The sequence below is a fragment of the Tachypleus tridentatus genome, chromosome 7, assembly GCF_004210375.1.
Source record: "Tachypleus tridentatus isolate NWPU-2018 chromosome 7, ASM421037v1, whole genome shotgun sequence".
NCBI classification, from domain to species: Eukaryota; Metazoa; Arthropoda; class Merostomata; order Xiphosura; family Limulidae; genus Tachypleus; species Tachypleus tridentatus.
Genome location: NC_134831.1, coordinates 16,875,108 through 16,901,847, shown reverse-complemented (window position 1 = coordinate 16,901,847; position 26,740 = coordinate 16,875,108). Strand labels below are relative to the sequence as shown.

Genomic DNA, 26,740 nt, shown 5'->3' with positions numbered 1-26,740 from the left:
AATAACTGACTTTAGAGACGATGCATTTCATAAAATAGTGTCTTGTCAACAAGCTCGTAGTATATTTTTACATTGTGTGGCGTTATTGTCAACATCTTACTTTATTCTCTACTGTTGACAGAAAAATTGGTACAAATGTTGATAACTTAAGATATACTGTCTACATGCTAGATGTGATGGTGTTACTGTTAATAAATTGCCTTATAGTAGCTTTTTCACGCACAATTGAAACTTGTTATCGGTAACACAGACTTATGATGGTTTTATTGTTTTAAAATGTTCACATGCTCCACTGTAGTTCCTACACACAGAATCCGGAAATAATATTCACTTCCTCTTTCACGTACACATTTGTTTGTTGCAAATGTCATGTGTAGTTTTGCATAAGTTAATCATTTTCATTGAAACCAGGTCGCATTTTGTTATGCTTGAAATCGTGACAACTAATATCTGTAGATTTTCCTGACAACCAATAGCTGTGGATTTCTCTAGAGTCTATACCAATCGCGACGCTCGTCTTATCGATCGTTCTGGATCCAGAACATAACAAACACAATAAAAAAAATCATTTTGGTAAACGAAATAATGATTTCATCTAATTAAGAGTTTTTTTTCCCGATTTCTGAAAAAAATAGTCCTATCATTGTAGAAAAAATATATATTTTCAAAAGAAGTGTAACTGATTATGGAAACTTCGTTATTAAAACCAAAACAACTTTTATAAAGTTTTAATTTGTAGGCCTATGTAACCAACGTTAACGAGTTATGCTGATATTTTAGTAACGTGTTTTGTAATATAGATTTTAATTGCTCAAAGATTTATAAAATGTTGAACCTCACAGCCTAACTTGATATTCTGTTGATGGTGGGTATGCTATACAGTTCACAGATGTAGAATTTGTTCTTGGTGGAGTTTATAAACAATACAGATTGTAATTAAAAAGTTATCTTTCAGCAAATACATGAGGATTTGCCGATTCAAAATATCCAAGTCATGGACATTCGGTGAAAGTTTATCTCCCACTGAAAGACCTCTTTCATTGATAAAGCATTCACCATTATTGGTTTATTATTATTTTTTAAAAGGTGGTAACTCTTCGACTTCTTGAAATTATGTTTAACCAAGTGTAACCATTTAAAAATGCCTTTTATTTCCACCAACCTTGGAATTTCTTCTAGAATTATTTTTTTTTTTTATTGGAGATAAAAATGATGTAATAAATCTGTTTGGATAAAATATAAATTCTTTGTTAGTTTTAGTTGGTGGAGAATTAGTCAATATGACAATTTTTTAAAATTTATTTATCGGAATTTGTATAATGACAGAGTAGTCCAACCGTGCACTTATTGGAAGTCTGCGCAGTTTGATATCAACAAACGTCACAAAATTATGTTTTTCGCATTTTAAATGCCCGTACAGCCAAGTGGATTAAGGCGTACGACTCGTAATCTGAGGGTCGCGGGTTCGCATCCCCGTTGCGATAAACATGCTCGCCTTTTCAGCCGTGGAGGCGTTATAAAGTGACGGTCAATCCCACTATTGGCTGGTGAAAGAGTAGCTCAAGAGTTGGCGGTGGGTGGTGATGACTAGCTGCCTTCCCTCTAGTCTTACACCGCAAAATTAGGGACGACTAGCGCAAATAGCTCTCGAGTAGCTTTGTGCAAAATTCAAAGAAAGCAATTAAAATATAATCTGATTCAGAAGAAAGTCCTCACTGGCTGATTGGATAATTTTCGACTTTACGTGTTTGACAGTGAAGTTTTGTATGCTATTTACGTTTTTCTTAATCTTTGTTTTGTTTTACTTTAATTTCCTTTTATGAATTTTACTAAATTTACTTTAATTTTAACTTTTTACCGGATGTTTGGCGCAGATAGCCTTGTTCCTTTGTGCCATAAAACACCAAATCAACCAACCAACCAGTAAGTACAGTTACTTACTGTTTTTATCGTTCACTAGTTGTGTTCTAAGCAAGATAACATGAAAGGGAGAATACTAAATCATGGAAATAACATACCGTGCAAATGGATAGTCACAATATACATAAATGGTCATACAGTAATATTATAAATAAGAAAGGGAGTTCAATATCAAATTTATTCTGACGGATTGAACAGTTCGAGAGATCTTAGTTACATAAAACTCGTTACGTGCCCAAGATCTTGGGAAATGGATATCTTACCGAATCAGTCATCATTGCTCAACTCTTGTCTGAAATAATCTTAGTTTCTAAAGATAACTTGTTATAATTTATTTTTATATATGTATATTTGACTGTGCTACTGGTACACGTAGGTATACTGTTGATTTTTATTTCTCAAAAATAGTTTTCTACGATAAAATAGTAAGACCATGATAAGGACACGGGGATAATGGTTTTATATTAGTGCTGTTCGGTTAAGAAGTTGAAGAATTTACCGTTTCTTTCACATTATTTTAAGAATAATAACTTGGATCATCATAAAGGACTTCACGAATTAAAATATTGAGAAGGACACATTTCAATATCAGAATCATCGGATACTCTTATTTTGATGGATTTCAGAAGAACCAATGAAAAACCCATAATTAATATGTATGCGAACAATACATCTCTTGCATACACACTTTAAACTTTATTTTCGATAATAAAACTCAACTCCCAATGGCAAAGTGGTATGTCTGCGTGCTTGTAATGATAGAAACTGTGTTTTGATACTCCTGGTGAACACAACATAGTAGCTCATTTTGTTGTTTTGTGCTTAAATATAAAGAAACGTCATCATACTATAATGGAACTCTTGCTTATATGATACTGGAAAAACCTTTTAAATACGTGATGTGCAATCCCCAACTTTGCGACATTTTTATCCTGTGTGCATGTAGATTTACAATAGAGTCACTATGTTCCCGTTTTGCCTCCATTTCCCGCCACGAGGATTTTATTTTTCTCCATTGTCAGGGTGTTGGTATGAAGTTATGAATAGGTCACACGTGGATCTAATGCGCTGGCACCACGGGTATTCGGCTAGTGTAAATAAAATGCGAAAAGGGTACTATAATGTTTCATTAATATAAATGTGTGTGGTGTGGCGATATGGTTAAGGAACTCGACTCGTAATCTGAGGGTCGTGGGTTCGAATCGCCGTCGCACCAAACATACTCACTCTTTCAGCCGTGGGGGCGTTATAATTTCGACTATTCGTTGGTAAATGAGTAGCTCAAGAGCTGGTGGTGAGTAGTGATGACTAGCTGCCATCCCTCTAATCTTACACTGCTAAATTAGGGACAGCTAACACAGATATACCTGTCGTAGCTTTGCGCGAAATTCAAAACAAACAAACCAAATTTACAGTGAACATCTTTAAGGTCAGTTGTGTGTTTTGTTTACTTTATAATTACTAACTTATTCTATTATTCTTTCAATAATTGATACTTCAGTATTTATAGTTAATATTTTTAAGGTCACTTGTGTGTTTCGTATAGTCTATAATTAATAACTTATGGTATTATTCTTTCAGTAATTGAAACTTCAGTATTTATAATTAATATTTTAATGTCACTTTTTCTGCCAATATTACGTAATGAAAGTGTTGAAAATATTTTTTTAAATGATTGTGTAGATTAATTTTATAGTGATATAAATATTATTTTACTTCATTATCTTAGCATTGGTATTTAGTTAAGCCTATAGTGGTTGAACTTTATGAGATGTTATTGAAATTACGACCGAAAACAATGTTAACAGTATTTTTACCAGTTTGTTATACAGGGCTAACATCATTAACTGTAAGCTACTCCTTAAATGATTTTAGTTCTGTCTTTATGACTCAAGGTGGCTCAATGGTATGTCTGATTAATTATAGCACTAAAAATCAAATTTCAATGTATTTGGTGGGCATAACACAGTTAGCCCATTACTTAGGTTTTCGCTTAACAATAAACAAACAAATAATCTCTACTTGCCTGTTTCTTTTGCAACCTTTACTAAAAATCTCTATTTATTATACAGTAGTTTGTACAATGTTGTTTTTGTAGCTTGAACGAGTACGTATGTTAATGCAGAACAAAGTGTTTTGTTTGTAAAAGCCGAAGACAAACGAATATTTGCATGACTCTTCATTTTCAATAAAAATGTACATACTGAACTTCGTTAAGACAGCTCTGATGTACGTACCAGTCTTGTGGCGTTCCTATCGGTTACAGTTTCTTCTTCCTCTAATGAGTTGACAAAAACCGTTGCAATCCGAAAGTAGTACCATATGTCTCTAAGTATTCGCAAAATTTAAGATGAGGTGACAAAAACCGTTAAATTCGGAGTGTTGCATCAGTACATCTATTTGTACAAGCTATTATATTGAATATTCGCGAAGTACACTTTTCTTATTGGCGCATAATTAACCAAACATCATATTTTGTTGAGATCTGCAAAAACAAAATAATTACCGAAAATTGCATTTTCCCTATTAAATGCTAAAAAAGTTTATTTTTATTTTCCCTTTTCTTATTTTCCCCTTTCGAAGCTCTACTCAAATAAGTGGTTGAGTCTGACAACGCAAAATGAATATTTTTTCTTTATGTTCATTGGCCTTAAGATTTTGGCTAGCAGTGTATATATATGTTAGGTAGACATCTACAGATAGTTAACGAATAATCAGTGGTACATATAATAAGGGTAATTTCTTAACATAAAACCGTGTTTTGTATAATAGCATCCGCCACCTAATGTTGACTCGTTCCGGTACAGCTATTTTTGGCATGGCAACTGGAAACTGTATACGTGGACTGTTTTTTTTTACGATTTCTTATCGATAAGGAAGATAAAAACAGCCCCAGAAACAGGGCACATTTTTTACTCGCTTTTTGTTTGAGACACCCTGAGTTGACTTTTTGTTTATGGTAATCATTCGAAGATTTATTTTACCCCTTATGTTTTAGGATTTTTACTGGTGAAAGGGGCTTTTAAAAAAGGTCTTTGAAAGAGGCACATTTTTACTTTTTTCTCGAGATGCTTGCCTTTTAAGACTCACAGTTTACTGAATCGATTACAGTCATTTTTTCCTTTTGTAACACATTTTACTTTATTTTATGATTTTTGTTTGATAAAGGGGGGGGATGAAAAATGACTCTGAAGTAGGAAATACTTACGCGTTTTAATACATATTTGGTTATTACCACATAGAGCTAGCTGGCTCTATTAACATAATTATTGTACAGTAACTGGAAATTGTCTAACGACATGCACGTTTTAGGAATTTAGGAAGGGGGATACGAAAGACCTTGTATTAGGGCACATTCTCGCCTACTTCCTAAATAAACTTTTAGCTTTACCTATAAAACAGTAATTAATTAGTTAAATAACAAAATAAAGATGGGTAACATTACCCTTCTTACTATTTTTACTTCCCACAGTTATTGTTTACAATGGTCACGAATCATGAGGGCGCTTTGTTAATAATAGTCACGAACAATGAGGGTTACTTGTAGTCGTTAATAACCAAAGTGGCTTGTTTATAATCATCACAAACTGTGGCGATAGATTACAAATCAAACTCTTATTTTGGTAAAATCACATGAAATAATTTCCGTTTAGTTTCTTAATTGTTGTACTTTAGAACATAAAACTTTATATCTCGTTAATCATTTCGTAATTTTAAATCAAGTCTTTTCGGGCTTATTTTGAACTTTAGAAAGAGTGTTGTAATGATTAGGGAAATGGATGGCAAAGAAACACAAACGTCACCTTAATTTTATAGCTGGCGTGGTTGAAAAGAGTTGGGTTTTAGGGTAAAAAATATTTGAAGGTCTGGAAGGTCAGATAACGCACACTACAGTTGTATGTCGTGTGGTTAATTTATTTCACGCTTGTAGGTCAACTACACGCCTATATGTTCCATGCTTTGCGTGCAGAACGTTAGCGAGTTGTCGGGTGAGATGGTTATGTCTTAGTATATCAAGTTTTTATAGGGAACGCGAACGGGCTGAAAATGCGCGTGTGACACATGTTATGTGTGTGGCTATACTATTGTTTCCTTTCTTTATCCATGCGACATCTGCCGTTTGTTTTCAATATTTTTTTCCCTTAAATATTCCTTTGTAATCATTTTTTTTGTATAATCCATTCTTTTGTTCTATTTATATACCCATTGTATGTTTTTATATTTCTCTAAAATTAACACTTGAGATAAATGGAGATCGTGCGTAGCAACCTTATTCGTACATTTAGATTCCGACATTCTGATTGGCTGAGTAAAGCGTTTTGAATCATTTTCAACTCGATGTTTAATTTTTAGAAATCTATTAAACTCGGGTAGGCCAATTAGTTTTGTTAACGTCAAAAACGAAGGTGTGAAACGTATATAAATGTCTGAGGAAAATTTTTAAAGCACTTCAAAACGAATCATTTGAGAACGTAAGTGTAAGATTTTGTAAGTGTTCATTATAGAACAACTAGATTTCAGCACATCGTAAATACGCACCATATTTTATTGGTTAGCTATATGCGTTTCCTGTTACTGTGGGTCTTGTAACAAATAAAATCTTAATACATGGGCTTTGGTGCTTAAATTGTGGAGAAAATAGCGATAAGAAAGCTGACGGAGCCCTCTATCGGTATTTATAGGATTAAATTAAAAGTGTTTGCGATAAGTCCAATCAATTCTTCTATCCCACTGTTGCTTTACAACATACTTTTAAGTTGTTGCCTTGGCAGGCCTCTTTATGTAATAAAATCGTAATTTTCATGCTATTTTGCTTCGAATTATACACATTAAATGATGCAATACTTCTAATCAATGTGGGTGAAATTAATCCAAACTGATCTTGCTTAAAGTAATACCTGAACAGCCTCACAAATCAGAATATTATTTTGTTAAAGCTTACGTTATTTCGACTGGAATACGACTGCATAAGCCAATTAGTTAGATTGTTTTTTACAGTAATGAGCCAAACAAAACAGAGTAATTATAGGTAAAATAAAATATTAATTAATAATAGCAGTCTTTTAACATGCAACTGTCTTATAACAACGTGTAAAAACTTGTTGGGAATCAGCCTTATAGTTTCTCTCGCCATTTCAAGTTACATAACAACCCTTTTTATTTTATGCAGCATATAATATATTGAGAAAATAAATATAGAAAACTTAGTCTATTTACTTGCATCTAATTAACAGCTCCCTCTACAAATTTTTAAGTTACTTTTATCAAGTAGTGGAACTCTGGCTGTCGCTCTTGTGATAGCCACAAAATCAAACAAAACGTGATTTTGAAAGAACGATTGGTTTGATTTGTTTTGAAATTCGCGCAAAGCTACACGAGGGCTATCTGCGATAGCCATTCGTAATTTAGCAGTGTAAGACTAGAGAGAAAATAGCTAGTCATCATTACCCACCGCCATCTCTTGGGCTACTCTTTTATCAACGAATAGTGGGATTGACCGTCACATTATAACACGGCTGAAAGGACAAGCATGTTTGGTGTGATGGGGTTTCTAAGTGCGAGAGGCGAACCATGGGTCTTCTGTCCGGAATACAAACCACTAGATCATGCTTGGGTGTAATAAAAGTAATATGATATTTGTAATATACTTGTAAGTTGTTTTGATACAACAATTTATTTGTTTGGTTGGTTGTTGTTAAGCACCAACCTATACAATGCGCTATCTGTGCTCTTCCAATTAAACTGTGGGTATTGAAACCCAATTTTCTGATTCGTGAGCCTGCAGACTTACCGTTGAGCCACTGGGGGCAGAACCAAGAATAAAGTCTATGAATTATTTTTCTTTAGAAATGAAACATTAACTTGTTTCATTCTTAAAACATCAGTCTTTCAAGACAGCCTTTTTTAAACTTGCTTCATGAATTTCTGGTTGTTTTCAAAAACTTTCGTAAAGAACGTTATCCGAGTTTGTCTGTTTTATTTAAACAAAAACATTAATCTTATATTGTATACAAGAAATTCAACAGAATATTAAAAACCTGAAACAGTTTTCATCATTTTTATAAAAACAAACAAACAAACCGATTTGTAATTTTGTCTCAAGTTATTTATCACAGCCACTATAATTCGATTTTATAACTCCATCTAAAATATAATCAAACGCATGCGTTGTATTTAAATTTGCCAAGTTACATTGCTCATGTTTCTTTTGAAATCTATATTGAAAATACCTAGTGCTAGTTATTTTTATTATAATTTTTTATATATTATGATCAAGTAAATAATTTTCAAATATTATAAGAGATGGCCAGAAGTATAGTGCCCAGGCTGTAACAAATTTCAATGGACATTCGGACAAGTGAACGAAAATAAAAGAGCTCTATATAATGCAGCTGGTACATAACACAATCTTTTTTGGCTCTTGCGAGTTCTTAACGCTCCCAATGAACGTCTCTTACATCCTTGATGTATTCGAGCTCGTGTGATGAGCGTAAGGCATTCATTCGTCATGGCAACACTGCACGTGCGCAGGCACCCTGTAGACCCGGAGCAGACGATAATTCTCCGATTGTAAATAAAAATGTATGTATATATAAATAATAATGACAAGGTATATAAAAAATAAGTGCCATGTGCTTATTTGTAACTGGAATGAAGAGATTGAAAAGGATATAAAATAAAATGAGTCAATTAATACGATTCCAAAAGGACCAAATATCGTGTCAAAGTGCATGAGAATAAATATTCAGAAACAACTTTTTAAAAGTACACTTTGGACAACACTACGAAATGTGAAGCATTTGGCAAATACGTTTTAATATGTTCCTGCTTTGATTATTTATAAGCTGGGGAATTCTCAGCTTATATATTTTATATTTTAATTTTATTAAATGATGCCCAAATGATTTTTTCTCTGATGTGACTCTGATGGAGTAAAATACTTTGTTTTTTATTACTCTTAGATCTGTATCGTTGTGTTGAAAGATTTCGTATTATCAGAAACACTAAAGCTTCCAGGAAAACTGGCGATAGTGTAACTTATACGAACACTACGAAAATAATCTAGTTTTATTATGCCCTCCCTTATCGACTTTATACAGAATCTGTTTTCTAGTTCGTTTGTTTGTGTGTGTATGAGAGAGGTTGCTATCAAACTTTTTGTTGTCTCGCTGAGTTTATGGTAGAGTTTTTGAATAGCTCTAATAGAAATAAGACCGTATTCGAAAAAATTTCACGAGGAAGTGAATATAGGTTTATGCTCTTGGCAGAATTCGATATAAGAGTCCTTGGTTAAAGACAGATATTAAACTAACTGATTAAGTTGCACGCATAGCATCGTATGCAAAGCTGATTTATCTTGTTACACGCTAAGTGAGCTGGGATTACGAGCTGGCGCTAGACATTTTTCTTCTGTAGTAGTCGGCGCGTAAAGTGCCTGTGATTTTATTCTGAAACAGCAGTTCGTGGGTAAGTAGGATAAATCATGTGAGACACTTGACGTTGCTTAAGGCTAATCTTTTTTTGGCTCTAAGAATTGAATGGGTTTTGAAGATGCGTTGTAAAGGTGACGACTAATTTTACTATTTGGTGAGACAACAGCTGGGTGTTGGGTGGGTGCTGTTGACTAGGTTCCTTCTCTTTAGTTTATAATTTCAAAATATCAGAAAACAACCGAACAAATCAAATCAATCGTCCAATAATGTATTGAACAGTTATAGTCTATTACCAACATAGTACGGTGATAATTAGCAACATGTAGAATTAATGTAGAGCTAGTGCTATTTAGTAAAAACTGTAACTGCCTCTTAGTATAATGTCATATCGCAACCTGCAGTTTAATGCAGTATCTCACAGGATGCACTGCGATACAATGCAGTGTCAGAAGTAAGTTAACTGTGTCACAATAAATTCACAATAAAACACTTTGTTATTACAATGTTAATGTAATCAAGAGTTATTTTGTTTACTACTGTTTATGTGCGTGGTTTTATTTTCGTTGTGCCATGAGCACCGTACTTAGTGCACTTTCTAAGCAGTTCAAAGTTTGTGCCTTGCAGAAGAGTTTGGAAATCACCGATATAGAATATTAATTACTGCTAATAATACATTACATTGTAATATAAACTGTATTTGATGTTTATTTAACATTTTGACACTTGTTGTTTATTTTCTTTAGAATGTTTCTATTATCAATGGCTTCTGATCAGAATTAAACATAATCCAATGATAGATACAGCTAACCCAATACATCATTCTTGCTTGTAATATAATGCATTAGTTTATCAATTGGATAACAATACTGTTATCAATATATTCGACTGTAATCCTAATAAATCTAAGATATTTGGGTTACTCCTAAGTCCATATATTAAGCCAACGGTGTAAAATAATCCTCAAAATAAAATAAGTATAATGTAGCATGCTTTCATTGCTGTCGGCAAAATGAAAAACAAAGATGTGATATAACGTGACATCTCGTGCAGCCAAGATGGATTTTCACATCTCTTAGTCGTATTCGGCCTGTCTGTTTCTCTTTAAAAAATAGATAAATTGAGTAAACATATGACCAGTTTGCTGTAGAGGATTTTTGAACACCGCATGTTTATATATATCTATGTATTTGTTTAGTGTGGGATTGACGTAAATAAACCCAACTCCTATGACCAGACCGCATTGGACATTGTGTGTTCCTACTCCGGTTCTCGTGCTTCGCGGGAAATGAAGCAACTGCTGAAAGGTACGTTTGATTTTTTTAAAATTTCAATTATACATTATATCCTATTATTCTTAAGTTTTCCCACGCAGAGGAAATCTAAGACTGATTTTCTTTGCTCAGAAACAGGTTTATGAACAAACATCTGAAATTTATTCATTTATTAGTTCAGGTTTTATTCGTATAGTGTACTCTTCAGTTTAGCGCTACAATTCGTGGTGTACTGTATTAGTTCGTGAATTATTTTTGTTTCGAAAAATAACACCCACCAAAAACATTGTAGGTGATTTATGAGATTATTCTACTTTGCCCTTTATGGTTGTAAAGCACGCGGAAGCTTCCAACTATTGTGTTTGCAAGACATCTTGATTGTTGTATAAAATATATATCCTTTAGAAACGAGTACACACTCGCACTCGCATGTACATATACTGAAAAATATTGGAAATGTTTGCTTAGCAACAGAAGTAAGAAGAAGAAAAAAGACAAAAAGAATAGTTTCTGATAGCAGCCACGCTTTAACCATAACATTAAATCAACATCTCTGACCAAGAATTATAATGTAATATTCAATAGATCAAGTGTCAGAGTTCTCTAGTTTCTTTTTCTCTACATACACAATACATTCTGACGGCTGTTGATAAACTTTACAAAACAAACAAGAATATTGATGTAACCGTATCGGAGTGACCCGAATGTCGGCCAGAACGTAACTTTTTTTTTTCCCCTTTAGCCTAATCAAATCATCTTTCAAGAATAGTATTGCGCAGAAAAAAGTTAACGTAAAAATTGATTTTCGTCCGATCATGCATATTTATTTACACTGATACAATTGAGCCGAGGTTAGTATATATATTTATTCGTATCTCTATACGCATTTCAGCAAGACACTAAACTAGATAACCTAGTTCTGTTTACAATGTATCTACTTTAGAGCTTTACTGATCGAAGGTGAGCACGTGGCTTCACTCGGGTCTTTATACATTGAACCAGAATAGCAACCCAGTTTAATCCATAATATAATGCACATTACAGCAAGACGCACAGCCAGAATTCACATCACAAAACAGTTGAGGCGGAGTAATATCAAGAAAAAACTTGTTCACATTGTGTGCACATTCACATGTTTGTGAGCTAAACTTGTACCTAAATCTGTTCATACTTATTACTGGGGCCCGACATGGCCAAGTGGTTAAGGCATTGGACTCGTAATCTGAGGGTCGCGGGTTCGAATCCCCGTCACACCATACATGCTCGCCCTTTCAGCTGTGGGGGCGTTATAAATTCACGTTCCATTTCACTATTCGTTAGCAAACGAGTAGCCCAAAAGTTGATCGTGGGTGGTGATGATCGTCCCCCGCTAAATTAGACAAATAGCCCTCGTGTAGCTTCGTTGCGCGAAATTCAAACCGAATGAGTCACTTGTGTATATAATGTGCAGTCATCTATTTAGAAGCCTGACTTACCTACATTTATACAGACTTACCTACATTTATACACAGCTAAATAAAACACGTAGGATAAAAGTTCACAAATACAATACCCATCAAAACTCGGAAAAATCAAGCTGTTTTTAGTTTTCTGTAGCAAATCCTCATCTTACCCACCTCGCAAACATTTCCTACGCCACCCAATAACAGGTCGTCAAACTTTACCAAAGCTGTTTCACAGTGGTATCATCCAACTACGATGATTCAAGTAGTAATCACTGTTCATCTGTTTTTTAAGTTTGCACCAGATTTTCATTATATTGTGCGAACTAGCAGAGATGATCACTGCTTCCACCAGTGGCGCTGCTTTGCATATTTACAAGTTTAAATTACCGTGAGAAAGGCAGCACAGCTTCTTGTTGTTGTTTTTAACTTGAGGGGTGGTGGTGCTTAAGCGCTTACAACAGATGAAAAGTATTTTTAAAAAATTTTGCCTACGTGCGTTTTACTTTATACATTTCTTGCACGAGAAAGTTCGTTAACCCAAGTATAAATTTAAGTATCACAAAATATTTATATGGAGTGTTAGTTATATAAGACAAAATTTTTGTCCTTTCAAAACTTCTACAGAATTCTCACGTTTTGACACTATCGTATTATAGGTTTATTCCATGTGTAATTCCAAATACACGCTTTCGACTGTTGACCTGTTGGGTATTCTAACGGCTTTTTCTCTAAACGCTGATGCTCTGTTTTCCATAACCAGTCAAGTATGAATTGTTCTTTATGTTACCTATTAGTTACAACAAAAGTATCTGTGAACAACAGTTCAACAGAATGTCAGTATTGTTACAGCTTACGTTTTATATATTAAAACAATGAACTCAAGGAACGCGTAACCTAATACAATATTACTTACAAAATTATAAATAATTCATAAATATACTCTTATTATACTCTTCAACAGTGAACTGTTGAATGGGTTGAATTAAGCTTGTGTGGTAGCTCTTCAACTGTTACAGCACAATCTTCATCAAGTGCAACTAGCAGCAAGTTATCATTAAACTCGATTGGACGACCTGAACATGGCGCATCACTTAATCTGTAGTCACCTGATCTGAACTTCTGAAACCACCTTCGACATTTTCTTTCATTGAGAGACTCTGCACCATAAACACTTTGAATGTTTCGTGTAGTTTCTGCTTCACTATTGCCTTTTTTAAACTCATAAAGCATTATATGTCTAATGTGTTCCTCAGACACATCCATCTTCATAAGAGTTTATTTGATTAATGATCTGAAAAAGTGTAGATGGGTTAGTTTCTTTTATTTATTTGAACATTTTTTATACACGTCCTACTACATATTTTAGTCATTAAAGCCTTCTACAAAGACAGACATGATGATGCACCTTCTGTATTAAATTTTCGGACATTACTTAGCAAGTAATGTCAGCAGCAAGTCATCATTAAATTCAACAGGACGACATGAACATGGTGCATCACTTAAGCTGCAGTCACTTGATCTGAGCTTCGGAATTTTCTTTCACTGAGAATGTTTGGTATCGTTTTCCTCTACACTATTGCCTTTTTTAAACTCATAAAGCATTATATGCCTAATTTGCTCCTCAGACACATCCATATTCATAAGGGTTTATTTAATTAATGATCTGAAAAAGTGGAGTTGGGTTGGTTTCTTTTATTTGTCTAAATATTTTTATATACGTCCTACTACATATTTTTCTCATTGAAGCTCATGTAAAAGACAGAAATGGTGATGCACTTTCTTTATTAAATTTTCGGACGTTACTTATGTCCTAATTACCTAATATATTTTATTTGTTGTAGACCATTAACACTCCTACGAAAAGTGGGACCTAATAGACCCCAGAGCAACTTGAAAGGTTATTAATATTAGGCTAATAAATTTGTAATTAAATGAAATTTCCATTTCATTTGATTTCATTTCATTAAATGAAATGGCAATTAGGCCTATTAGGCCCCACTTTTCGTAGGAGTGTTAAACTTGCATATCTTTTAAGCCTGTTTATCCACCTATACTAGTTAATCTAATATACTAGAATTATATCTGATATATTTAAATTAATAAAGAACGTTAGCTGTTTTCTGAAGCAACACTGTGTCTTTGAACCTGGAAATATTTTGTCATCCATTTTAAAATTTAAAGATAACCCCTAAATTAGTAAGAGTATCATCTTTCTAGCAAATCTTACACAACTGAATTCTCACACTTAGTTGATGTTTGGCAGAATGCACAAATATTAGTGACAAAGACTGCTTAGGAATATGTTAATTGTTTAAGATCATTGCTTTAACACAATGTTATTTAGAAACCGTGAACGTTGTACAGAATTTGTTCTGTAATTTCTGTGCTTACATGAACAGTTATTTTTTTTAAACTGTAAACGTTTTCAAAGAATGATATCCAAAAAAATGGAAATTTCCTTCACGTTCCGAAAATATCTATGTCCATGAATTTCACGAACACATGGTTCCTTTAGAATATAAACATTCACTTCATATGAAGAGTTTTCTGTGACTGAATATTTTTATTATTATTCACATTTATCGTGTATTTCAAGTAACTGTGACTTGCAAGAGTATACGGCTCTTTTGAGACTTCAAGTTTTGATTGAGAGACTATACAATAATATCTCTTTGGAGCTTTGGAAGACATTGTAATTACAAATATATGTTCTATATCAGTACGAAAATAATAGTCTGTTAAGCATGTTTTTCAGGAAGTATTAAAGTTTATCCATCTCGCGAGGCAAAGCCGAGTCTAGAGATTGGGGTACGAGCGTTATTCGTATAAACGCTATGAACATTAAGCCATATTATCTAATAACTACTACTGAAGGTTGCGGGTTCACATTCCGGTCGCACCAAACATGCTCACCCTTTAAGCCTTGGGGGCGTTATAAAGTGACGGTCAATCGCACTATTCGTTAGTAAGAGTAGCCCAAGAGTTGGCGGTGGGTGGTGATGACTAGCTGCCTTTCCCTCTAGTCTTACACTGCTAAATTAGGGACGGCTAGCGCAGATAGCCCTTTAGTAGCTTTGCGCGAAATTCAAAAAACAAAACTAATAACTATCAAATATCAAGTAAACCTTATGGTCTGTGGATGCATCTTTTTTTAAACGAGATGGCCGATCCCGATGAAACTTGACATGCTAGCTTAGTAGCACGTTATACAAACCAATTCCTTGTTAAATTTTTCTATACACTGAAAAATGAAAATATTTTATTGAATAACTCTATATCGTTACTGCAGAAGCTATTGGAAATAGTCGAGTTTGGACAAATCTCGTCAAAGAATGTGAGTAAACTTTTCAGCATTTTAGCTGGTTTCTCATAATTACCAAAATATTCAGTAATATAATATCCACTACAATGCGTTTATAAGACGATTAGAATAAGTACTTTAGAATTATTCTGGTTAATAAGTTTTAACACATAGGATCACCTTCAAATGTTGTGATGTTTTCAAATGAGATCCCAAAGTCGAGCGCTTTCTGTTTGAAAGCGCTAGAATATTATGTCTATTTTGAAAACAATACTTAAAAAGTATTTTATAATAAAGATGCTTTTTTTTTTTACTTCTTGATGTGGAATAGTTTTCCCTGAAAGCAAACTTCGAGATTGTTATTAACTTTAATGTGTTAATCATACCAAATTCAGACAGTAGAAATCTTGACCACATCTCTGATGCAAAACAAGCTGATTTGAACAAGAAATAACGTAACTACCTCTGTCAAGTTTCTGAACTCGGTATAAATTATTGATAAATTCAGCAACTAAACTGTTATATCGAATATGATGGAAAATCATCTGTATTTAACGTGAATGTTATGAAAACCTCTAAAACTTTATGTACTAATATGGATACATTCTTCAAGAGGAATGTTTGTGGATAAGATGTGAGCCATAGAGATGGAGTAGATAATTCATCAATATTTTAAAATCAGATGCATATCCATTCCTTCCCTCTCTTATTGTTTGACGTTTATCTTTGTATTACAGGGAAAAAGTTATAGTTTACCACGTGTAAAAGCGTCCATGGTTAATACCTATTCCAGTTACGTATATTCTATGTTAAATCATTTTAAACACTTCTGTAAGTAATATATACACTAACATGTAATCAAGATAAAATATATCTTGAAATAAACACATTCTGTCTACATGTTTTGATGGGAACTATTAGTGACGGTTCCAGGGTGTGGTTAACCTTGTCTATTTATGCCAGTTAGTGCCATAAGAAGCAAAAACAGAAAACAATTCTTGGAAAAAAAAAATAGAAATCTTGGTAGAACGCCGTATTACCAGACTACCTCGTTTGTTTTTTTTCTCGTGCGTTCTGTGTTTGTTTTCTTACTTGTTGGAAACTGGCAAGATAAAAGCTGTATGTAATATTGCACAAATGTGCACTTAAAGCTTACGTTCGCGAATATTAGAAATACTTGCTTGTGTTTTTTGTTTCTTTTTCTTTAGGACCGTTGACATTTCATTTCCCGGTTGCACGGTAAACAAAGTGCTAATGTGGTACTTCGTCGATCGTGAAAGAGCGACATAAAACTAGAAAAACTATTAACAAAAACGTTAACCTGAAGATGACCTATTAAGGTCGAAATGTTGTTCTCTGTTTCATTAGTAAAAGTGTGAATACGCATACCAGTCTTCCTGGGATACATTTTTACTTCAAGTGGGTTTCTAGTCATCACGAATTACTTCACTACGGCCATTATAGAAGAAGTGTAGTGTTTCTTTGTGTATTGTGTTATCTGTTTAAACTCTATTATGCCTGAACTTACAACATTACGCCAGTGTTAACCGTACACGCTCGTGCGATCCTAATGAAATTAAGAAACTTAAACCAAAAAATATATAATGTAATATTTAAGAGGAAAGCCCCGCTTTTTCTTGCGAACTGCTATCTGCAGCTAGGACTGTGGGTGCACTACAAGAGTGATAGTAAATCCCTTTTCGTTTTGACAAGAGTACCCAAGAGTTAGTGTTGGGTGTTGTTGATTGACTGCATTGGGGACAGCTTGCGTAGATATCCCTCGTATAGCACAGTGCGCAATCCAGTACACCGAATCTAATGTGTGAGACCTCACCATCGGTTTATAAAACAGCAGACATATGTAGATATTGCACTGATTGACAGGGACACACACACACACACACACACCGCTCTATGAAAATATACGTTTTTGATTTCGTTTGTACTGGAAGGTGTATTTAGTGTGTGTGAAAAATATTGTTTCATTGTATTCTGTAGCGAAAATCTTTTAGAGTTGAATCTGACTGGCGTCAAGGTAGTTTTGATCGCAAGCTTTGGAACTTTGATAAAGGAAACGAGTTTCAATGGAATTCTATCAGTGAACTGTATCAAACTAATGCCAAAGGGAAACCATGCACTTGGAGAAACTTGTATAAAAAAAAAAAAGGAGTCGAAGACCTTGGTGTAGAAATCATGACAAGAAAGAGAGAGTTTAGTCTGGTAGATGAACAGATTGTATGGCTAAAGCACACGTATCTGGTTAGCCCCGTATTCAAAATGTGATGATTATAACAATTGGGTTTCAAATCTTACAGATGTATGTGAGTGTTTACAACACTAGATGTTTCATTGTAGCAAAGCACGATTCAAATCAATGCAGCATTTCGGCGTAAAATGATACATTGGTTAGAACTGCACACCCGTAAAGGTCAGTGTTTAAATGAGAGATCACGACATCTGGGAGAAAAAAAAAAACACCAACTAAATTTGGACACTTTTTAGGATTAGAAGAAAAATTGTGTAATTTAATAAACGAAGGATGAGCAAACTTGTTTTACGAATCTTTAAATTTTGAAATGTTTTCCAAACAATTACGAGTTCATGTTGAAGTGGAAATAGTAACATCTCAGTTTCAAATGAAACACGAGTGAGTCATTATTCTGGTTTTATCTTTTTGTGAATAGTTGAACTTGGCTGTGTTAAGTAAAATTATATTATCAGCCATGTTTAAAGTGTATGACTTACGCTGAGTGTTATAGATTTTCATGTAATTAAATATAATTCACTTACTCTCAGATAATTTATTGTAATGCCGCAATGTTAATATCTGCAGTCAATATATGTATGTAAATGATATAATTGAAACACCAAACAGAAAGAACGTGTGAAATGAGTGGAAGAGAGGATCCCATGTATCCTTGAGGTCCGTATCAAGTGTTGCAGTAAAGCGGATATTTCTTGTAAGTTCTCAAACATCTTACTGCATCAAGAGGGTCATATTGATTCCAGTTTCCTCTATTGACTTGTCTTCCATTGAAATAACGCGTGATGTTTGTTACGTAGGCAGTAATTGTTTATAAAATATCCTTGATTGACCAATACTAATATCAGTATTTATAAATTATGCTAAGACGAGTACAATGAGTTAACTAAGAAGTTTAACTAGTTGCTAGATGTGTTTTATTGAACAAGTAACTTTATGTTCGACGTATTGGTGTGTGTACTGCATAATTATGATGTAAGCAATACGTTTAGTTTGTATATATTTGTGTGTGTGTGTGTGCGAATAGAAGTGTAATATGAGAAGCTTGACTTCTTGAGATGTATATCACAGTTTTACTTTAAGTAACCGGATTGGTTTGTGAAGACTATTTATATGACTGAACAGAAAATATGACTTCTTGAGATGTATATCACAGTTTTACTTTAAGTAACCGGATTGGTTTGTGAAGACTATTTATATGACTGAACAGAAAATATGACTTCTTGAGATGTATATCACAGTTTTACTTTAAGTAACCGGATTGGTTTGTGAAGACTATTTATATGACTGAACAGAAAATATGACTTCTTGAGATGTATATCACAGTTTTACTTTAAGTAACCGGATTGGTTTGTGAAGATTATTTATATGACTGAACAGAAAATATGACTTCTTGAGATGTATATCACAGTTTTACTTTAAGTAACCGGATTGGTTTGTGAAGATTATTTATATGACTGAACAGAAAATATGACTTCTTGAGATGTATATCACAGTTTTACTTTAAGTAACCGGATTGGTTTGTGAAGATTATTTATATGACTGAACAGAAAATATGACTTCTTGAGATGTATATCACAGTTTTACTTTAAGTAACCGGATTGGTTTGTGAAGATTATTTATATGACTGAACAGAAAATATGACTTCTTGAGATGTATATCACAGTTTTACTTTAAGTAACCGGATTGGTTTGTGAAGATTATTTATATGACTGAACAGAAAATATGACTTCTTGAGATGTATATCACAGTTTTACTTTAAGTAACCGGATTGGTTTGTGAAGACTATGACTGAACAGAAAATATGACTTCTTGAGATGTATATCACAGTTTTACTTTAAGTAACCGGATTGGTTTGTGAAGACTATTTATATGACTGAACAGAAAATATGACTTCTTGAGATGTATATCACAGTTTTACTTTTAAGTAACCGGATTGGTTTGTGAAGACTATTTATATGACTGAACAGAAAATATGACTTCTTGAGATGTATATCACAGTTTTACTTTAAGTAACCGGATTGGTTTGTGAAGACTATGACTGAACAGAAAATATGACTTCTTGAGATGTATATCACAGTTTTACTTTAAGTAACCGGATTGGTTTGTGAAGACTATTTATATGACTGAACAGAAAATATGACTTCTTGAGATGTATATCACAGTTTTACTTTAAGTAACCGGATTGGTTTGTGAAGACTATTTATATGACTGAACAGAAAATATGACTTCTTGAGATGTATATCACAGTTTTACTTTAAGTAACCGGATTGGTTTGTGAAGACTATTTATATGACTGAACAGAAAATGTGGCATATTGGCACGAACATCTTTAATCAAAACTTGTTTTTATGGATTGATCTGTTCATACAAGCCACATTTTACTTGTCAGTGAGATGAGAAAGTCAATGGTGTTGAAATTCATGCTTTAGTAAAAGGGCTCGACATGGGCAAATGGTTGGAGCTCTGGACTCGTAATCTGAGGATCGCGGGTTTGATTTCCCGTCACACCAAACATGCTCGCCCTTTTAGCTGTGAGAGCGTTATAATGTGACGGGGAATTCCACTATGCGTTGATAACAGAGTAGCCCAAAAGTTGGCGGTGGGTGGTGATAACTAGCTGTCTTCCCTATACACTGCTAAATTAGGGACGGCTAGTGCAGATAGCCCTCGTGTAGCTTTACGCGAAGTACAAAAGCAACAAGCAAACAAACAAACACGTGCATGTAATAATATCATTTATTTCATGAACCCGTGCCAAGAGAAGCAATCTTCTCTCATAAAGTACCATATTTAAACAAGAATTAAGATTGTGTGAACATAGTACCCAATAATTAATATTTTGTCAAAATGGTACCTAAGAATTACGAGTGTGTCATCTTGATACTCAAGAATTAATATGTCAACAGGGTACCCAGTAATTAGCATTGTGTGAACTAGTACCCAATAAATAATATTGTGTCAAAATGGTTCCTAAGAATTAAGATTGCGTCAACATGAACCCAAGAATTAAGACTGTGTGAACATAGTACCCAATAATTAATATTAAGTCAAAATGGTACCTGAGAATTAAGATTGCGTCAAAATAACACCTCAATTCACCATTTCCTGATTGTTTACTTCCTTGACTTCTGCTTGACGAAGACATCAGTGACACCTTTGACGTCGATTTTTTCAGTTCGTTCCGCTAGACGAACATAATCTCCACTCTCATTTGTTTTTCTTGATTCGCCGAACTTTCTAGATAATTCTTTAACAGTTTTAGTTTTCAAGATGACATTGTAGAAGCTGTCGTTCAGGCTGTGCATACGTTCGAAACACCTGACGCCAAGTAGTTGATTCTGGATATTCTGATGAGTTCATTCGTTCCCTAACTTTAAATCCAAGATTTCGCTAGCGGGAGAAAAAAAAAGAGTAGGTGTATTTTCTGACCTTTTTAAAATATTGTTTCAAGTCTGCAGCGTGGGTGGCTCGACATGGCCAGGTGGTTAAAGCAATCGACTCGCAATCTGAGGGTCGTGGTTTCGAATCTCCCCCACATCAAACATGCTCGTCCTATCAGCCGTGGGGGCATTATAATGTTACGGTCAATCCCACTATTCGTTAGTAAAAGAGTAGCCCAAGAGTTAGCGCTGGGTGGTGACGATTAGCTGTCTTCCCTCTAGTTTTACACTACCAAATTAGGGACGGCTAGCACAGATATCCCTCGTTTGGGTTTGCGCGTAATTCAAAGCCATCAAAAACAAACTGTAGCACGGGTAAATTAAAGACAGAAATATTTCGCCAGTTTCGCTTTTGTCATTGTTTGTGTTTATTTCTTTTTAAACACGAAACTACACCATGGTTTGCTCTTGCTGTGCTCTTCGTCGATATCGAAACCCGAATTTTAGTGGTATAAGCAATCACACTTATCAGTGATCTTTGTGATCTCGTTTAGTTTTCAATAAATAATCCTTCAAAGTCTTGTGTTTCCACAAGTTTACAACGTTCTTGAAAAATGTTTTTTTTTAAATATTTCGTATATGTTATTGTTAGTTCTATGTCATAGATATTAGGGGTTCGTTGTTTTAGGACTTCTTTTATTTTATACAGAATTTCCGTATAGTCATTGATATGTACTTTTAAAAATGAATACCGGAAGAAAATCGGTGAGAAGAAAACGGTACAGTAAAACTCAACAACAATACGGTTTTCATTATTCTTATTACAAGTACTTGTAACAGTATTTTTTGAAAATCAAACGAAATCACAAACTTTAATTTTTTTATGTTTGTGATACAATCAGTTAAGTGCCCTTTTTGTTAATAAATAAGATCCACTTATAATCTCGAAAGTGTTCTGTTTCAAGAGTAAATAAAATCAAAATTAAGAGTAACAAATCTTTTCATTCTTGTCGTACTTCATGTCATGCGCAGACTTTACTGACATCACGGCAGTACATATTACAGTTCTAAGCGTCCCTTATATGATTTGTGCCATTTCAGTGTCTTCTGACTGACAGACAACATACTACTGTACAGTGGTATAAGTTGTTAAAACTGATAACTTTCCATCATATCTCCATAGCGTCACTAACCGTTGATAACTGCGACAAGAGTACACAATCCGAGTTCATCTGTGTCATAAGCGGTGTTATGTGTATATTATTTAAATGTTAGATGATAGGCGAAAATCCTTAAAAACCTTGAATCCTGTTTTTTTTTCCTGTAATGACTGTTGATCTGTGTTATTCACAGGCATTCACTACTGTAGTTCTTAAACTTGAAGTTTACTACGTGCCACTCAATCTGAAGACAGCTCCAAAGAAGGAAATAAAGGTTCGCTTAATAAATATTCAACATGGAAATAATTTTTTGTCTAACATTTTTATCATTTTTCTCTATCTATTTTCACGTCAAAATGCATAATTTCTGATGGACCTTTTAACCCCAGCAAGTCTAGACTCCGAGATAATTTTTTTACTTGCCTCACCTATTCATACGCCTCTGATTATCGAATCCCTTAAAATTCAATCTAGTGAAACGCAGGTCTTTCACAGCCTCGTGGTTCGTCATGGTGCTTGATAGAGGGGGGGCAAATGAATGGGCAAGGTGTTTGTTTATTTGTAAGATTCCCCGCGTTACCATTAATCACGTGATTTAGATACGATTATCATCCAAGTCTAACTGGTCGATTAAACGGTTTAAAGACGGAGGCTGGTCAATCTTAGCCTACAAAGTTACGTTTGGGCACCGAACATTTGACATTTTTAAATACCCATTGAGATCATGTGTGTCATATAGTTGTCTTTAACAGCGATGTATTAATAAGTATTCAACTTACGCAACCACTTGCTTGACCGTAATGTTTGGGAACACGTTCCTTCGAACCTTTTCACATACTCTCTCTGTGACTGGAACTGGCGCCTCCGAGCGGCGCATCGGTATGTCTGCGGTTTTACAACGCTTGACACCGGGTTTTGATACCAATGGTAGGCAGAGCACAGAGAGCCCTTTGTTAAGCTTTTTGCTTAACTTCAAACAAAGAAAGAAACGTTTGGATTGGTTTAAACATAAGTATAAACAGAAGTACCTGAAGGTCGCAATGTGTGAATAATGTAACTGAGTTCTTTACCATAATGTGAGAGATGTTTGTAAGTGTTGTTTCTCATTCCTGTTAAATATGGTTTAATAGACTTGGAATGATTCTAGATATGCTCCCAAACATGATTTAATCGATTGGGAATGAATCTGGATTTGCTGTCAAATATGGTTAAATTTATTATGTTCCACGGAAGGTTCTCGGGTGTTGCTGTTGAATTCTTGCAATTATCAAGTCATTTTTATTTAGTAATGTGAATTTATTATCAGTATAATACATTTTTAAAATTTAAAATATGATTTATTTTATCCTTGATACACATTGTAATAGTAATTTGCCATCATATTTCTTCACTTATTGAGTAATTTTTATTTATTAATTTAAATTTGTTATCAATTTAATAAAGTTTTTAAAACTTTCTTTTCTTTATTGTTTACTTGATACACAAACAAACAAACAGTTAGTTTTAGTTACGTGGGGTGAGGGGCACTAGGCCTGCCAAACGGACTTGTTTACATGTATTCCAAAAATTCCAAGACATTAAAAGTGTGCCGCGAACTGAAAAAAGTTCAGGAAGCACTGCGTTAAGGTACGGCCCGGGGTGCCAGGAGGTTAGGATGCTCAACTCGTAATCTGAGAATTACGGGTTCGAATCCCCGTCACATCAAAAATGCTCGCCCTTCCAGTAGTAGGGGCGTTATAATGTGACTGTTAATTCCACTATTCGTTGGTAAAAGAGTAGCCCAAAAATGCTAAATTAGGAACGGCTAGCGCAGGTAGTCCTCGTGTAGCTTTGCGCGAAATTAAAAAAAAAAGCAAACAAACAAGTGTTAAGGCGCTGATTGAATTCGTTCAGTTTCCCCTTTTATAACATGGGGATTTAATGCAGTTCATGTATTTTCAGTAATTGATGGCATACTTAGAACAAAAACAGAAACACTATTTATATTCCTAACTGGTAAAACATTAATTTTCCAATCGCAGTTCGTTTCCAAATGGCACCAGTAATTTGAGGGATATTTTTTCACTTATTGTTCATACGTACATTTAGGGTAAGATGTGTGGTGTTTCTAAGTGACTTGTTACTTATTACCTTTTGATAAACTGAAATGTTATTTAAATAATCAAGTTAGACCGACATGAATAATTTTATTCTTATGTACATTTAATTTAAAATATTTCGGGTATTTCTGAAGAAAATAACCTTCATATGACTCTAACTGAATAACATACGCTCATGTAGATATTTGGCAAATACAAGCAAAGTTATTGGCTGCTTTATACGCTGGTGTTATGATATATTTTTTATCTAAATATATGTATATATATATAAGCGCGAGCTACTTTTCTGAAACGGGTACTTTGTAATGGTTTCTAAGATATATAAATCTTTAAAGTTTGCAGTTTCTACAACTTTGTATATGTTTTATTTACGCGTTTTACGAGATCTAAAAAATGTTATTAGATCCGGGAAGACGTTGTCGTCTGGTTAGTTAGTGTTCAAACTACGTTTCGTGTACTAAATCATATAGGTCTGTGTCGTTCATACCGACGGTTATAGTGAATGGTGTGGCCTCACGAACTCATTAAAAAACTCAATTTGTGCCTCATGTTATTTGGTATGGTTCCCGTGTAGCCTCCGTTTTTTTTTTTGTTTTTTTTTTCGATATGAGTGTTGAGTAATGATTTCGAAGAATCTATGTTGCCTGGATGACATCGAGGGTACTGATACTTTTATAAATCATCACAAATCACATTAACTGAAAAGTTCTGTTCCTCAAATAAAGTAAAAAATAAAATTACACCATTTGTCTCGGGCGGTTTTACACTTCATTTGTACCTGTGGGTGTAAAAACTGGGTAAAATGTGTTTAATTTTCTCCTATTCAGTCCATGAATTATAGTAGATGAGAAACAATTGGGATGGGCTTTCACGCATCACTTTATGAATTTAAAGGATGTTTTTTTTTAACGTACAAATTAATCATAGGTAGCGTTGTAGTGATGTATACTATGAAAACACGAGTTTTTCCTGCAAGATGATATCAGAATAGAAAAGTTATTTTATTCAGTTATGATGAAAATATAGTGTGAAAATAACCAGTTTCTTTTGTATGATGATAATAGAAAATAATTTCTATTTGATGAAAATGTAGTATGAACAAAAGTTTTTTTTTCTGTGGGATGCTCAACATTTAAAATATTTGGATGGTTTTCTTTCATCATTTTCATCACTTTCTGGACTCTATTGTGAAAAGTGGGTTCGTAGAGTGGAAGGTTTAACCAACGTGTAGATGTTGTCCAGATAATATTTGGTTGTTGTGCGCGATTTTTAAGAATCGTACCTTATACCTTTCTCCTGTACTATTGTTAAGCTGTTAAATTTCAACGTGTATTCACGAAATCAGGGCTTCAACACTGAGTTGCAACTCCAATTCTAATTCACTCTGTAGAGTTATGACCTTGATCGGAATGCTTACAGTATTTAGTACTATTTCGCTACTTCTATTCATTCCATTATTTACATTCATAAACTGTTCCACAGCAAAATGTCACCTTTCCGCTTGTGGAAGTTACTAGACGTATATTTCGCTCTGGTTTATCCTTTCAAAATTAAGCACGGCAAAGCATGAACGTTTTGCATGAAATAGGCCTGGCATGGCTTGGTGGTTTAGGTTCTAGATTTGCAATCTGAGGATTGTGGGTTTGAATCCCCTTCACACCAAACATGCTTGCCCTTTCAGCCGTTGGGGCGTTATAATGTATGATCAATCCCATTATTCGTTGGTAAAAGAGTTGGCGGTGGGTGGTGACGACTAGCTGCTTTCCCTCTAGTCTATCACTGCAGAATTATGGACGGCTAGCACAGATAGCCCTCGTGTAGGTCTGCGCGAAATTCAGAAATAAAAATCAAGAAATTAAAATACACACACACAAAGAGTATTAAAGGGGTATTTAATGTGCAAATTGATGAATTTTAAATGTTTGAAAATTTATAGACATTGAGATAAAGACCATAAAAATGCATATATAAATTACGCGTGTGAACAAATCATGATTGGGTGTGGAGTAGAAACAGTCTGCTTAATACAATTCTAGTCACGTGGGCAGTTGTGTGCTGTGCGAGTGAATATATTTAGGACATGGGTCAGAAATATTCCACTCCTGCTTGTGTGTGAACAGAAACGTTAAAGCTGGTTTGTTATTCCACTTAAATACTGTCAAGTATACATCAAGTTTTCTTCTGAAGTGTACTCAAATCTGCCTTGAAATTAATACTCTTTTAAAACCGTATTTTAGTTTTTATCCGAATGTACTTGGGGCAATTTTGACTCGGCCCGTCGTGAGCCATGCAGCACGTGACCACGTACAGACAACATTAAGTAAATGAAGTTATTAAGAAGGCAACTTGATATTTTACCATCACTTTGAAGAAAATGTTGGCGAGTATGTAAAAAAGAACACTAGAGGGCTATTTCTTTAACACCACATGAAACATTTCTCAAATTAAAGCAGGAGCCCTTCTGG

At 34.2% G+C, this 26,740-nt stretch overlaps 1 protein-coding gene and 1 long non-coding RNA gene across 4 annotated transcripts in view; one reads left to right on the top strand and one right to left on the bottom strand.

The window, feature by feature from the left end:
- Positions 1 to 26,740, top strand: part of LOC143255207 (caskin-2-like) — a 277,737-nt gene that overhangs the window by 157,204 nt on the left and 93,793 nt on the right. For all 3 annotated transcript variants that reach the window (XM_076510498.1, XM_076510500.1, XM_076510499.1), the window contains one exon: positions 10,549 to 10,657. In XM_076510498.1, coding sequence (XP_076366613.1) covers positions 10,549 to 10,657 — 109 coding nt within the window. The remainder of the gene's footprint in view (positions 1 to 10,548; positions 10,658 to 26,740) is intronic.
- LOC143257943 (uncharacterized) lies at positions 20,356 to 23,095 on the bottom strand. The gene is made up of 2 exons (XR_013032039.1): positions 22,956 to 23,095; positions 20,356 to 21,026 (listed from the first exon to the last, which is right to left on the bottom strand). It is a non-coding gene; the product is annotated as an uncharacterized LOC143257943 (long non-coding RNA).